This window comes from Hermetia illucens, chromosome 3 (assembly GCF_905115235.1).
Source record: "Hermetia illucens chromosome 3, iHerIll2.2.curated.20191125, whole genome shotgun sequence".
Taxonomy (NCBI): domain Eukaryota; kingdom Metazoa; phylum Arthropoda; class Insecta; order Diptera; family Stratiomyidae; genus Hermetia; species Hermetia illucens.
The window spans coordinates 175,344,408-175,360,718 of NC_051851.1; the positions used below are offsets into that span (position 1 = coordinate 175,344,408).

The 16,311-nt window shown below is 45.3% G+C and overlaps 1 protein-coding gene across 2 annotated transcripts in view; it reads left to right on the forward strand.

The window, feature by feature from the left end:
- Window positions 1-16,311, forward strand: part of LOC119652618 (G-protein coupled receptor Mth2) — a 75,825-nt gene that overhangs the window by 33,513 nt on the left and 26,001 nt on the right. Inside the window, exons 2-4 of one of the 2 annotated variants that reach the window (XM_038056861.1) lie at window positions 2,577-2,755; window positions 2,869-3,115; window positions 9,403-9,481. In XM_038056861.1, the coding sequence (XP_037912789.1) occupies window positions 2,577-2,755; window positions 2,869-3,115; window positions 9,403-9,481 (505 nt within the window). The remainder of the gene's footprint in view (window positions 1-2,576; window positions 2,756-2,868; window positions 3,116-9,402; window positions 9,482-16,311) is intronic. The other variant, XM_038056862.1, reaches the window with a different exon arrangement.

Consider the following 16,311-nt stretch of genomic DNA (forward strand, 5'->3'; position numbering starts at 1 on the left):
GTTTTATTTAACGCACATAAACTGAGTGTGTTCTACAGAAAGCCAGCTCTAAGGGCATGCTCAGGGTTGTTCTCCCTTCAGGACCGTCTGACATCTTGGTAAACGACATGAGAAACATTCATTGGTAACTGGCAACAGTGATAGGACCACCCAAAGAGGGTTCTTTGTACACATAGGTTGACTCGTGCCATCGAGGAGTGGCTGAAGGAAAACCAGTGGAAGATCAATTATAATTTCACGGGCATCGGAGAATATCTGGACAGGTTTAAACTGGATACCTCACCTGATTGCCAAAATTGTAATGGGGTCCCTGAAAATTCAGGGCCCGCATCCAAATGCCCATGAATAATAGAAGAAAGAAGAAACCTAGTGGAAACTCTAGGTAAAATCTTATCACCGAAAAATTTGGCCCGGAGAATGTTAGGATGGGAGTCCTCGACTGATGGCAGAGGTCCAGGGTAAATTTCAAAAAGCGGAAGAAGTTAGGAAAGCAAGCATTTTCGTCTAGGGAATGGGGAGTCCTAAGTCATGCGGACTTCAGGATTGAGGAGTCCTAAGTCCGCATCCACTTGATGCCGGGCCGGACCAAATGGAGAGTAACTTACTCCCATATTTTTTGGTCAATGGACTCCTCTTTTCATGCTTAGCACCGAAGTATTAAAAAATTAAAAGGCGTCAAGCAGGACCTAGGGTTTTGTATCGTGGACCAAAAAAACCTGGGAGTAAGTTGATCTCCGTTTGGTCCGGCCCGACATTAATTGGATGTGGACCTAGGACTGCTCAATCCTGATGAGTCCGCATGACTTAGGACTCTTCAATCCCTAAACAAAAATTCTTGAGAGTCGTTTACCTCTTGTAGTCTCCGTAGTTTACCTCTTGTAGTATCCGCTTGATGATGATTTATCGAGGTTTTTTTTTTTCATTTTCTTGTGGTTGGCTCGTATATCCCATCCCGACAACATAAAGTTAAAAGTTAACGTTCTTGGATATTCATTTGGTTCGAAATGTTTACCCGAAACCCATCAACCTTAAACCTTCCAGCAACCAACCATGATGTTTTGGTTTTCGGGAGATCGTCCAATTACCGGTTAGTTGATCACCGGTGAGTTGAAGAGAAAATCTTATGGGAGGAAGGCAAACGGACCGGTTCTAGGGAGTGATTGTGTTTATCTCAGCTTAAAAAAATCGAGGATAATTGTATTAACTGCCAATGGCTATCTGCCAACGATTTTGGTTAGAAGAGGCATGATAGGAAACTACTGATATTTTGAGCAGCGATTTTCAGAATGTGGGGTAAATAAGCTTCTTCTTATTTTCCTTTTTTTCGAGTCCGTTTCGGAAGAAGCGGGGGCAGTATCGAATTTTTAGTAGTAGTAGTCATATCAAATTCGCTATTATTTTATTTTATTTCTGTTTAGTTTCCTGTTTTTTATTTAGGCGTAGAAGCTTGAATTCTTGGCGTTCCTTTATGTTTCTTTAACCAATGCCTCATCAATCAATCTTCTATTAATTTTAGGATCCTTCTATACTAGTCCTCTTAGCCCCCCGTAAAGCTCAGACAAAAGGGCATCTCTATAGGTAGGGGGTGGACTCAAAAGGCCCTCGCTTCGTTAAGGCCTGAGACAAAGAGACATCAGATGAGGAACTTCACCCTTTTATTGCTTTTTTATTCTTTTTTCCGCTTCCGCATGCCCTGACGAGCTGGTTTGGTCCTGTTATCCATTTTTGTTTTGAAATTGATGGCATCCAATTGATGGTGGAGCCAACCACCTGGAAAAGAACTTTCGCCCACTGTCTTTGGTCCATGGATGGTTTGGGCTAGTACACAATTTTTAAAACCACGCAATTGCAATTCGTCTATGTTCTCGCTCAAAACAGATAGGTCCGTGGGCCAAAAACAGTGGAGAAATTTTCTCTTCAATATGTCCGGTTAGCCACTAAATAGATCGGGGACTCATTACTCCCTCAATGTAGTTCCGCTTCAACAGGCATAGGCCCAAATTTGCTAGACAGTTTTTCTTCTATATAAAGGGAGCGAAACACATCTAGCAACCACTTCGGTTATGCTGCTCCCAATCGGTCTTGCTGTTTCTTCGGGAGAAGTGACAGAGCGAGATCGTCCAAGGTTGAGGTCATTAATCAGACGCAGCCTCATTTCTGTCCTGGTCGAAACCGTAAGTCGTCTAATCTTTGAGATTCAGGCGTGATTCCACTGCATCAAACGCAAGATACGGATTGAAGCATTCAAAAGGACCCGCCAGCCGGGTTAGCATGTGCGAGTGTCTGTCGATGGGGTATTTCAGTGGAATTGCACTTTGTTGGAGGCGGTCTTATATGGTCACCTTTCGTCACTTCTTTTGTTTTTGGGATAGTTCTGACCCCTTTTTCAGCCATAGTCATTTTTACTATCTCCCACAGCAATGATCACTATCCTCTTTAAGAGATAAATATTCTTTCAAAGACTAAGTTTCAATGCAATTTTCTGCTGGAGATTACCGAGTTTCCAATCTATCAATATATTTTCTACTCCTGTTCACTATCGCACTCTAATTTTACTAATTTCATTTTTCTTATAGTTTTTGGCGTTTTACAGATGCAAAAATGCCCGAAGTATCCCCTCCGGCCAGAATACAGTGATAGTGACATTTACTATTTCCACTTCAGAGATGGGTCCTTGTATTTACCAGCGGAAAAACTATTTTATAAAAACAACGACTATTGTGTTCAAAATGCTCTCTCGGATTTTGGAAATCAGGTGAAGTTTAAATATTTTATTTATTTTTATTTTAACAATATTACATTTTTTTTATTTATAAAAAAAATTAAATTAATTAATTTTTAACTCTTTTATTTTTTGTAAATTTCCAGGTTGAAGCATTTCTTTGTTTCGACAGTTCCGAGAAGGGTCTGGTGAAATTTCGAGTATACTCTATAGGACTCATGATTTCCAGTGTATTTCTGGGGATGACTATCCTGGTCTACCTATGTGTACCAAAACTACTAAATATTCCGGGAAAGAATTTGATTTGCCATGCTTTGAGCATGATGTGTGCTTATATTGGATTGTTTTTGATACAACACTCAAATTTACAATTCACAATTTGCTATCCATTGGGTGAGTAGCTTTTTATTGTTGTTTTCCTTTAACTGTCAACTTTGTATCCAAACTTGATATCGATTGAAGATTCAAATGAACATTTTTATATATTAAACGTGACGGTCAATAGCAGGTCAAAACGAGGAAGTGGGCTTCTTTGTTCACGAAATGATTTCGGTCTTATTGCCATTGATCCAAAGCTTCACCTCCAGTACTTCGTTTAACTTTACCAACGTCGTCTACGTTAAGAAGAGAGTGGACTGTTGATTTTGGTATTACCAGCAGGGGGGGAAGGGGGTTTCTTTTTCCGGGAAATGATTTCGGTCTTATTGCCATTGATCCAAAGCTTCACCTCCAGTACTTCGTTTAACTTTACCAACGTCGTCTACGTTAAGAAGAGAGTGGACTGTTGATTTTGGTATTACCAGCAGGGGGGGAAGGGGGTTTCTTTTTCCGGGAAATGATTTCGGTCTTATTGCCATTGATCCAAAGCTTCACCTCCAGTACTTCGTTTAACTTTACCAACGTCGTCCACGTTAAGAAGAGAGTGGACTGTTGATTTTGGTATTACCAGCATTTTTCTCATCATTTACCGTGTAGCAGCCAAATCATCTCTCCACTTAAAAAACAGTCTGCGCAGGGAATAGGCTAGTTATACCGTCTTGCATTCCAGTCGGTAACGTTGAGCCTCTTTATGGGATTTAAACTGGTTTCGTCGAGATGGCAAAATAAGGTCCTACTATGGCAGTTCACTATTCAATCTATAGTTTGGTTTTCTGCTGGGGACTGTACATTATCTTGGCCTTGAGTCGCAATTTGTAGGGTAAAAATTCTCTCTCTGATGGTATCTGATTTAGTCACACCTCTTCAAAAGTTTGTCCATCCATTGGTTTCGCTGGTCAGCTTAACATTTGAGTGATTTTTCGATCTGCAGCTTTCTTATAGGGTCCTTTTTTCCTATAGGATCCCTCTACAGCTTGAAAAAAAAAAAAATCTATTGCTCGCTGTGAGAATAATTCTTATTAAGTTGGTTAGTTAGTTTAGTGGGGGGAGCCGCGGTTCCAAGCACTCAAACCTTTTCTAGGTACATTGTACTATCCCCGGGGAATTCACCGACGTCGTTCGCAGCCTTTCACGAATCTGAGAACATTTTCCAGAAACATAGAATGCGCAGACTCTTCGTTGAAGAAAACTTACCGAGGTATCTTTGTCTGAGTTGTGAGGAAGCCGGGCAGCTGCATACGAACTGCAGGGCCATCACTTCTTCCTTCTCTTATTGGCTGCATATAGCCGAGACCACCACTCTGATTTTTTCGTGTGATAGCTTAAGGGTAGTGTCCCGTTAAAAGCTCTACTAGGGTTTTCATGTCCCATTTCTTAAGGGACAATAAAAATGCCGCTCTAGCGATCCCCCTGCCTGACGGCAGAAGTTGAGTTTTCTCCATTCAGGTGCGTGAATCCTTCAAAGTAGACTTAACACTAGATGGCTGGATGTCAAAAGCTGGTTCTGGCCCCACCATTGTGGATTCAGAATCTTGGTGAAGTAGCCTGTCAGCTTCTCCATTAAAGAACGAAAAACTTAACTGACGGTTTCCTCCAGGGCAGAGGCAACTCATAAGACGCTGCCTCGCCTCTGCCCTGGGAGCAGTTACGGCACATGGCAATCGCTCCATTTAAATATAATCGCAAACCCGTAATGGGTATGCATTATATTCAAGTGAAATTCGTCATAAGTTGAGAGCTAAACCAGGCCGAAGTGAATTTTTTTTTGTTAAGGATGCTGGGAGTTCTGAGTCCGCATCCACTTGGTGACGGACCGGATCACTTGGGAAGCAACTTACTTCCTCTTTTGTACTCCACGGACTCATCTTTTTTGGGTTAAACACCCAAGTTTTCAAAAACCAACGATGTTTGAGTGTCCTACCACCCACATTGGGAATGTTTCGTTTAGTCGTCCAAGTTTCAGCGGCACTTGATGACAACTCCACACCAACAGGCTTTCTATGTCGTTGCTGTTTAATCCTAATAATGCTGCCTGACTGCCGGAACCGATTCGAATGGTGCAACCCCTCTATTTTTGCCGCAAACATTTTTCTGCTGCTAATAAAATGGCATATATCTCTGCCTAGAATATGGTCGTCATTTTTCCGAGAGGTCAAGCCAGTTCCATAATCGGCTTTCCCGAGAACAGGTGCAGGGGCCCCTATCCGTTTTCCACGACTGACCTGTCGGTGGAGATTATTAAGTCTGTAATCCCAAAAGACTGGTGGCTATCTATCGACCATTCTTCCTTTGTGGTGATTACAACGTAACCCTTACAGCTAGGAGGAGTTCCCTCCGAAGCTTCTCATATTGCTCTGAATCATAACTGGAAGGGTTGGTGTCGTCATACAAGACCCAACCATCGGCTTCGATTGCCTGGACTGCAAATGAAGACTTATCCGTTGCTAGCCGAGCCTTCTTTGCAGCCATTTGAGCCGATGAGTTGGGATCGTCAAAAGACCGTTGCTGCTTTGGTTCGCACTTACTCGCAGATGCCCCAGATGATCCTTTCCCTTCAACAGTGGCACAACCCGGGGGTAGTGTTTTCTCCGGTGGCGGTTTTCTGCCCGAAGACAGATACCCGTAGGTAAGACTTTAGTCTCACTAGGTTGGCATTCCGGGGGGTGGTGGTGTCGCAGCTGATACCGTCGTAAATTCAGTGATGAATCTGATAACGACGGCGTGTGAGGCTTCCATGCCCCGGAGAGGCCCCAGGCGCGACAAGCCTTCTATGTACTGGTGGACGGCGAAAATTGCCGACCTACGGAAGGAGTGTCATAAGCTCCGCCGTTTGGCACAACGTTTGTACGCCAACGAGGAGGCATGTGCTATAAAGGCTCAATATAGATCAGCAAAAAGGAGACTCCGCAGCGCTATAAATAAAAGCAAAGCCCGCGGCTGGCAAAATCTTGTTAATGAGGTGAATGATGACCCGTGGGGACTTGGCTATAAGTTTGTCACTCGGAAAATCGGGGCTCTGCGGAAGCCCTGCATATTGAGCACTGACCAGATGGACCGCATTGTGCTGGCATTGTTCCCCAGACACCCTGTACGGGTTGATGTAAATAGCGCGGAAAGCGTCGTGGGTTGCCTCCTTTTCACAATGGGAGAACTCGAAGAAGCGGTTCTCACTATGAAAAACAGGAAGGCGCCAGATCCTGATGGCATCTCGGCGGAAGTTTACAAACTGGTGTTCCGTCAACGGTCAGAATTGCTGCTCGAAGCGTTCAACGCGTGCTTGAAGGAGGGCATTTTTCCTTGTCGTTGGAAAGTGGCCAGACTCGCGTTGATCAGTAAGGGTAAAGGAGATCCGAAGCTCCCGTCTGCATACCGACCGCTGTGTATACTTGACACGGCCGGAAAAGTGCTCGAGAAGCTCATCAGGGGTAGACTCGCTGAAGCGATCCGTGCTGCCGGGGACTTATCCGCAAGGCAGTTCGGGTTTAGAACAGGGAAATCTACAGTGGATGCTGTTATGGAGATCGTAGATGCGTTTAATCGAGCCGGGGCACACAGCCGCCGATCTCGACGGATAGTGCTCCTCATAACGCTTGGTGTCAGAAATGCCTTCAATTCCGTAAGATGGACAGATATGCTAGGCACACTAGAGAACTCCTTTCACGTGCCAAGCTATCTCTTGCGGATATTGATGGATTATCTGAAAGACCGCTCCCTGTTCTATGAGACGCTAGAGGGCCAGAGGAGGATGGAAATCACGTCGGGAGTAGCGCAGGGATCCATCCTAGGGCCGGACCTCTGGAACGCTTCCTACGATAGTCTGCTGAGACTCGATATGCCCGAAGAATCGCGCCTGGTCGGCTATGCAGACGACGTTGCGGCACTTGTTGCTGGACGCACTGTTTCACAGGCGCAAAGCAGACTTGGCATATTGATGCGACGGGTAAGCGGATGGGTGACTGCTCACGGTTTCAACCTTGCGTTGGAAAAAAAGCGAAGTAGTCATTCTGACCAGAAGGAGAATCCCGACCTTGCGTCCCATATCGATCGGCGAGTTGACTATAGAGCCAAAATCAGCGATTAAATACCTTGGTTTAATGCTTGACTCGAAGATGAGCTTCTTCGAGCAAATCAAAGCAGCCGCGGACAGGGCTGCCGCAGGAGTCGCGGCCTTGAGTCGGCTAATGGTGAATGTCGGCGGCCCTATATCAACTAGGAGACGTCTCCTCATGGGAGAAACGCAGTCCGTCCTTCTCTATGGTGCGGAGGTATGGGCTGATGCCCTTGACAAGGAGGTGCAGGGGAGGCGGGGAGCTTTGCGAGTGGCGTCTGCTTATCGCACCGTCTCCGAACCGGCTGTGATGGTGATTGCGGGAATGATCCCCGTTGCCCTTCTTGCCAAGGAGCGCAAAGCTATCTATCGCCGTAAGAGCGAAAATTTAAGAGAAGTGGTTGTCCGTGAAGAACGTCAACGCATCCTTAACGGGTGGCAACTTTCTTGGCAAAATGAGCCAAGGGGCAAGTGGACTGCGCGGCTCATCGACAAATTAGCCCCATGGTTGAACAGAAAGCACGGTGAGATTGATTACTTCCTTACCCAACTTCTAAGTTGGCATGGAGGTTTTCAGTCTTACCTGCACAGGGTTGGGAAGGCGCGATCTCCTGATTGTGTGTTCTGCAATAGAGTGGCGGATGACGCTGAATACAACTTTTTCTCTTGCGAGAGGTGGGACGGCCTCCGCCAGCAGCTTTATGCAGACACAGGGGAGCTCTCTCCAGACAACATTGTCAGAGAGATGCTGAAGAGCGCTGGCAGCTGCAATCGTATTGCGCATTATGTTCGGGCTCTTCTTACTACGAAGAAGATTGAACTCGACCGGCAGAGGGATCGGAAGGTAAGGGATTCCCTGAACTAACAACTCCCTTCCTCCCCTCCCCTCCCGTTGGTGAAAGAAATTCCCTGACTTGAAGGCTCCCAAAGCCGGGAGAGCGGGAGGGCTAGCCCGAAGTAATGTGTCAAACAGTTCCAAGCTAGTTCTCTGATGACAGGGAGGTGTTTAGTAGGTAGTCCCCCAGCGTGCTGTTGTGGGAGTCTAACACTCTGTGCGTAAACGCATTCACCTACCCTACTCCCAAAAAAAAAAAAAAAGTCTCACTAGGTGGCGCCGATTGGAGCCCGGGGTCAGGAATGCTGACAGAAGGGGACTGCTTCGGTTTGTCCGTTAAGGACTAGTTCCCAATAGGGTTGGTTCTCGCTGGAAGAGTCTAGTCTGAGTCTAGACTCAGGTTCCCCATCGAAGAGCTCAGTGCCCTTTCACTCACTTTAATCATGACGATCCATGATCAAAGTGCTGTTGGTTTCTTTTTTTTTTTTTTTTAGGTTTTTAGTTTCGTCATAGTTGGCTGCCATGGCCTTGGTTTTACTGGGGAAAGTAAGTCGATCTCTTGTTGCCGAGACAAGGCTAATTGAAACTGGGGGTTGCCTGATACCCAGAGTTCACCGTTCACGACCACGTCTTAACCCCTGTGACCATTCAGCCCTCGACACGGTAGTCACACCTTAGCTTGGGATTTTGATTACCGTAATTTTTGGCCTTCTGCCAAGGACTTCTTTGCTCATATTGTTTTGCTTACATTTGTTTACAAGTGTAACTATTGGCAACGTGTGAAGGGGTGTGGTTGACCCTTCGTCAGCGGTTGATTGTGTATTTTTAATGGAGATGAATCGATTTTTGAACCCTTTCGTTTTTTTAGATATCCTTTATAGGTGCCTTTTTTTGTCCGATCGAAACGCCGGGTTCGTTGTCAAATAGTTGTCTAAATGAATATCCGGGGTCACAGTGGGGAGGCCAGGATTGGCTAAGCACCTCTACTTTCTCTGACCGCCAAGTATAATGGACCCGAATTAGACTATGGTAGTGGGAGAGTGTCTGGTTTATTGCGAGCTGCTGAGAGCAGAAGGATGCTATGCCAGAGAAGGTCACTGTTTTTTCGACTTGTAGGTATATAGCACGTCACAATCGTTTCTACCGCCGAAACTCCATGTAGCGTATTGTACCTAGCGAGGACCAGGAGGAGGAAATGATAGTTTAACCTTATCTGCTTTTTAAGGTTTTGTGTGAAACAAAACCTTACTAGAATCGAGACGGTGTCTGTCTGTCCGTCTGTCTGTCTGTCAAACCCGATTTATTTATAAGATTAAATTGTGTTGTCGTCCAACCGTCCAACCTAGGATCTTTCCATAATAACTTCACCTTGATGATGGGCTGATAAATAATTTGATGTTTTTTTTTACTATTTTTCAGCATTTTTCATCTACTTCAGTTTTATGGCAACATTTGCTTGGTTAAATATTATGTGCTTCGATATCTGGTGGACTTTTGGGTACGTATACACGTAGATGTTATAAAAATTAAATAAACCTTCAATTTTGAAAAAAATATGAATCACATGAATGCAAATACAAAAATATTCGTATTATGGTTTCAAGTCAATATTATTTGGAGTGACGTGCTATGCGTGCTTGTATTTTTCCTATCAAAGATATTTTTTTAGATAATCAGATGTGCAAATACGAGTATGGTAGATTGGTGGTTCGATGGCTTCGGTGCTTTTGGAATCTCGGAAGTGTAACATATTTTTTTCCGGATAGATACCGGAAACGAATATAAATGTAGACAGAAAAATGTATTTTGATTCCAGATTGTCTCTGGTTGGGTAAAACCCTATTCCCTTGAAATAAACCGAAAGGGAGGCAGCTGCATTTTGAAATGAATTAATCATAATTCGGACGACGAATAACATATTTTATTATTATATTTTATAATTTTTTTGAATTGTCACAATTCCCGCAAATGCCGGATATTTTTTTGAGAATTGTGGGGTCCTAAGTCCGCATCAACTTGATGCTGGACCGGACCAAATGAGGAGCAAATTTCTACCTCTTTTTTTTTGGTCCGCCTCGTTTAGGGCACCCAAACTTTAAAAATATTAGGCGATGACGGCCTTGACGGTTTCTTACCAGGGCAGAGGCAAATCGTCAGACGCTGCCTCACCTCTGCCCTGGGAGCAGCGTGACCTAAGCGGCTCGCAGATGTTAAGTACTCCTTTATATAATTCGCTGGACATACTACTAATACTAGTAGCATTAAGTGCCAAGCATTTAGGTTCGGACGATCCTACCTACTTAAAAGATACGCTGGTGATGGTGGTGGCCGGTGGTAGGTTAATGGGAGAATCAGTTAAGAACTCCCCGCAATATCGAGCACTTATGCAGAATGGTGTACTTCTGCATAGTTTGATTCAGACTGTGTGAGAGTCCCAAGACATCAAGGGAAGCCGTTAGGGATTTAGGTACAATACATGTAGCTGACAATATTATGGGAACTACAACCACCCGTTCGAGACGTCAAATTTCTTTGATCTCCCGTGCCCGTGGCTCAAAGTTCATCTACTTCTCTACGTACTTCCGTTCGATCCTTCAAATTAAGTGGAGTCAGCCCACCTTCTGTCTTACAAACAGCCAGTGAAGGGATGGCGAATGCATTCAATGCGCTTATTTTATTCTTCCCCGAGAGATGTGATTTCAATATCAGCTTCACCCTTCGCAGGAATATGGACAGCCAAGCATTCTTGAGATCACCAATTTTGGGTCCGATGGGTCCTGCACCGTGTCCCTTTTAGGGATAAGGTAGGTAATTCCCGCAGTGAGACAGGGTGGCACGTTGGGCGTGTGCGATCAGGGACGTGGAATTGTATGTGACAATACTTATTTCCATAAGTTAAGGATAAGTTTTATCGCCGCGAATTGACGCTGCTTTTTGTTGGACGCAGAAGCGAGAGCTTGCTTGCGTTTGCTTGATTCACTGCTTTGGGAAGAGATTTCTTAGCAGTTTGCGCGTATGACTTGCCTGGGCTGGTCAAACTCTGTGAAAGTTGAGTCACTGTTTGCTTCCAGGGCGCCCAGTTTGGCCGCAGTTGCAGCAGTGCGGAACTACCGTTGTAGGTCTTGAACATTCCTCACGTGGATGGCTCTTTGCGCATTTAACGCATCTGTGCAGTATCGAGCAATTTTGAGCCATATGACCGAAGTTTTGGCAGTTGTAACACTGCACTTCCTCCACTGGTTTGACCTTTTCGAAGGTAATCTTTTGACGAAGGATGTACTTCACTTTGAAGACTTCACTTGGATCTTGGGAGTGCTCGAAGTTGGCTATAAAAGGACCGGATTGAGATTTTATAGGGACCGGTGGATTCTCCCTGTGGAGAGCCTTATCTTGTTTGGTCACAAAATTTGTAACCGAGCGAACTTTCAGAAGTGGGTACTCTGAAGTGAGTTCGGCCATAATTTCTTCGGGTTCAGTTTTCCTATAGTGACCGCGGATGATTATGAACTGCGTTGTAAGGGATGGAGGGATTCTTGTGGTGGCACCACGACCTTGCTCTTTAATGAGCAAAAACATGTTGGCATGGTGCAGAAATGTGGACTCTGCAAAAATGAGGGTTCTATCACCCCTCGTGTTTTTAGGGTCGCTTGTAGGCCTTTGCCCTTTAGGGATTTCAGTAGCTGTGGAACATTAATATTATGTTCCGTAATTAGAGGAATTTTATCCTTTTTGCCCTTTAAGACACTAGCAGAGGAGGCGGTGACACTTACCACTTGGGGAATACTTACACTTTTAGCACTCACCTGTTATTTTTTGGGCTTTTTCCGCCGACAAACGAAAGTGAAGGGGTCTTCTTGTGACTCCTCTTCGATGACCTCAAGACCCGTCTCTTCTCCTTCGGGTACCTCTTTTGGCGCACTTGCGGGCTCCTCCCGCGTTCAAAGGGATGGCGAAGTTGCTGCTTGATGTGGCCTGCTCAGTGGGGGTTAGTCAACTGGTACTTCCGTTGGCTTGGTCAGGTCAACGACGTGCTGTCCCACATTCATAGTGGGAAAAACTGTCGCCAGTATAGATTGCAGGGATTTCACTGTGTCGCTAAGTTCGCTGATCGTTTTCGTCTGCAGCTCGATTTAAGTACTCCGATTCTCATTTTGTCGTAGTACATCATCGTATTTAGCTCGTATTTCGTCGAGCGCGTTGACGTTTGGTGCTATTTTTCAGAGTCATTGCCATCGGATGGCATGGGTAACTCAGGCCCCACGTCATCCTCGGAAATGTCGTTAATACGCTTGGCATTGTTGTTGGTTTTGCGGCGCTTAGGGCCGATTTTATTCGCACTCATTACCTGGAATTGCTAAAATCTATTTTTAGTTTACGAAAGAAAAAGAAACTAAATTTTGAAAATTAGCGGACACAGAGTGCCTAGAACTTGGTTGAGGAGTCACAACGCCGACAATATCAATCTCTCCCCGTAAAACCTGGCAGTTGATAGCGGCGGTGAGAAATTTTCCTGGGTAGGCACGTGTGCAGGTTGGTAGCAATCCACTTTCTTTGAGCCTGAAAAAAGAGCATCTGTTGTCCTACGGCAGTCAGATGTAGAATGTGACTCTGAACCTATTAATTCTTGGTCACTAGTTTCCATGATGATCTCAAGTTGAACACGTTCCCTGATGATGGGCGGGATTGTGTCGCTGCGAGTAATGAAGCGGTACTAGTTTGCGACTGGCTGCACACTCACGTGCGCGAATTGCAGGAAATCCTCAAAGAATTTCTGGTGCAATAAGGGTCAGTAAGATGTTGTATCTACCCCGGCCTTTTTTTCGTAGTGGGAGCGGATGATAAAGAGGTTTATTTCCTCAGTCCAATTCATCCGTTGTCTATGCGAGTCTGCTGAAGTGGTCGCTACAGATTGTGGAGAAACAGCGGCAGCAGACGGAGCAATGCTTCTGGGCATCGTGGCGCCTAGACGATTATCGATTTCGACGCCGTGCTGGAAATTACGGGAGCCCGACCCAGTGAGCAAGTGAGACGATTCCCGCCGCTTATCAGTACTGGACCTTAAGTTTCTCCTTCTTCTCATTTTTGGATTTGTATTTTATACTTAACTGCCAGCTGTGGTGATAGCTTCCTCGGTGAGTAATCTGCAAAACTGAGTAGTTCTTGCACTTTTCTCACCTACCCTCTGATGCTGATCTAATAACCTACCTAATAATCTTCACCGACGGGTCAGTCATGGAGGATGGATCGGGCGCAGGGGTGTTCTCGGAGAATCCGATTATAAAACTGGTCCGACCCCTCGGAAAAATGACGACCATATTCCAGGCGGAGATATATGCCATTTCATTGGCAGCAGAGGAATGTCTGTGACAAAAATGGAGGGGTCGCACCATTTGAATCTGTTCCGACAGTCGGGCGGCATTATCAGCATTAAATGACAACAACATATCAAGCCAGTTGGTGTGGAGTTGTAATCAAGTGTTGCTGAAACTTGGCCGACTGAACGAAACATTCCTGATGTGGGTGCTGGGGCACTCTAACATCGCCGGTAATGAGGAGGCTGACAGACTGGCTCGCCGAGGGTTTGGATTCACAATGGTGGGACCAGAACCAGCTCTTGGAATCCGACAATCTACTGTCAAGTCTACTCTGAAGGGTGAAATTGCAAGGATTCACGCAACCGAGTGGAGAAATTTGGACTCTTGCCGGCAAGCGAAAATCTTTGTAAAGGAGCCTAGGGTCACTAGAGCGGCGTTTTTACGGGGATAGTACAATGGGCCTAAAAATGGCCTGAGTGCTCGGAGCTGCGGCTTCCCCAATTACATAACTAAACTAACTAACTAACTAAACGAAAATGGGGCGCTGGTGGTAGGTTAATGGAAGAATTCGTCGAGAACTCCTCGCAACATCGACCACGTATGCAAAATGGTGTACTTCTGGATGATTTGAACCAGACTGTGTGAAAGTCCTAGGATATTAAGGGAAGTCGTGGGTAATTAACACTTGTAGCTGACAATTTATAGGAACTACAACCACCCGCTCGAGACACCAAATTTCTTTGATTTCTTGAGCCAGTAGCCCAGTGGCTCTTAGTTCACCCTCTTCTCCATGTATTTCCGTCCAATGTTGCGATTATGGGTGATAGCAGCATCAATAATATACGCGGAGCGACCCGTCTTGTCAACTAATAGCACGTCAGGAATGTGGCGATCAATTGCAGAACTTGCCGGTCCCAATACATACATGCTGTAACCAAAACTATCAAGTACAGCCTGCAGCTTATATCGGTAAACCGGATATGTTCCCGTGATCAGCCCATGTTTGTATGCAAGGTTTTGATGAATCACCTTACATACAGCATTATGCCTGTACATGTATTGCACCGTGGATGGTCCAATGTCTCTAACGCCGAACCACACATTGTGCACTGGTGGTCGCGAACACGCCATCGTGAATGCCACACATCCCTCCTTCTCAGCAAAGAGCTGCCCAACACGCAGTCATCTATTCGACAAATGCATTGATCTGCTCTTGGTCCGGCTTCACTCCACTCAGAGTATTAAAAATTCGATCCTTCAAGTGAAGCGGAGTCAGTCACAGTCTGTCTTACAAATAATAATAAAAATAAGCGCGCAGCGAGTCGATGTTTTGCTGCCACGTCAAGCATGCCATTACCTCCGATGTCAAGAGGTAGGTTCATCCGCTGCGTTCGGAATTTGGAAATAGTAGTCCATATTTGCCTCTGAACTTTTTCCAGATCGGTTTCCAGATGCGCTCGTGGAAATTTCCAATTTTCTGCGATTTTTCCAGGACTTCCCAGCCTTGGATTCGCCACGATATCTCTTGTTGCCGACATCGTAGCGTGTAAATTCTTGGATTTCCTGATCGTGGACCGCCTCCAAGTCACGACTTTTTGCACACTATCTCCTATTTCCGACGTTATATCGTGGAAACTCTTGCACTCTTGCTCTTGAACGTGGGTTATCTCCTCTTTCGAACAAGGTATCCCCACAGCAATCCACCCACTTTGCATTTTTCGTCATAGTTACGACCCAGGGGTGGTGTAAATTTTCAATTTTCAGCGATTTTGTCGGGGTTTCCCAGTCGCGACTTTTCCACGTTAGTTTGCGTTTCCGACGTCGTAGCGTAGAAATTCTTGCAATTTCTGAACGTGGATCGCGTGAGCATGGAGGTTTTCAACCTTACCTCCACAAGATTGAGAAGGGACAATCTCCTGGCTGTGTGTTCTGCAATGGTGGGATGGACGACGCCGATCACACGTTTTTTTCTTGTGGAGGGTGGGATGAGGTTCGTTAAAAAATTTATACAGACACAGAGGGGCTTGCTCCAGACAATGTTTTCAGAGGGAAACTGGGAAGCGGTGGCAGATGAAGTCATGTTGTGCATTACGTTCAGGTTCTTCTTTTTGTGGAAAAGGTTGAGTTCGGTCGGTGCGGGGACCGAATGGCAACGGGTGCCTTCAATTAATAACTCCCTTTTTCGTCTCCCCTTCTGTTGGTGAAAGGAATTCCCTGACTTGAAGGCTCCTTAAGTCAGGAGATAGAATAGAAAGACATTGACAGCGCTTTTTAAGGTGTTATGGGGGAACGAAGATATCCAAGCAGCATCCTCATGATGATGATTGTCACCAAAAACTTAATTAGTTTGCGATCGATGCGATACAGACGTAGGACATCGATTAGTCAGGTATGTGGGATGCTGTCGAAAGCCTCATAATGGATATAGCAACTAGCAGATTTCTTTCGCCTTTAGTTGCTTGTTCTACAACTACCGTGTCGATACTGAGATGCTGTTTGCAACCCCTTGACCCAACTCGGCAACCCTTCTGCTCCTCGGACAGAATGTTGTTGGTCTCCAGGTGCTCATTGACCCTTCCATTAATAATGGATGTTGTGAATTTTTAGAGGGTTGGTAAGCAATTAATCGGTTTTGTGTCTGAGGGGTCCAGCACCGTGTCCTTTTTAGGGACAAGGTAGGTAATTCCCCCAGTGAGGAAGGGTGGAAATTTCTCCGGCCAATTAATAACTTGATTTATGCTACGTGCCAACCGACTGTGTCTTCTTCTTTTTCGTCAGCCTTTGTCCCGTTCACAAGCGGGGTAGGCTCGTCGTGATCGGTTTCTTCATTTAATAATAATAATCGTTGGCGCAACAATCCATATTGGATCAGGGCCTTGAAGTGTGTTAGAGCACTTCATTCAAGACCGTAACGGTACACTAGGAGGCAATGTGGTCAGCATTGCGCTCGCCCGAGATTATTACCCTGATTTGACTCAGGTACTCATTCACAGCTGAGTGGACTGGTATCCGA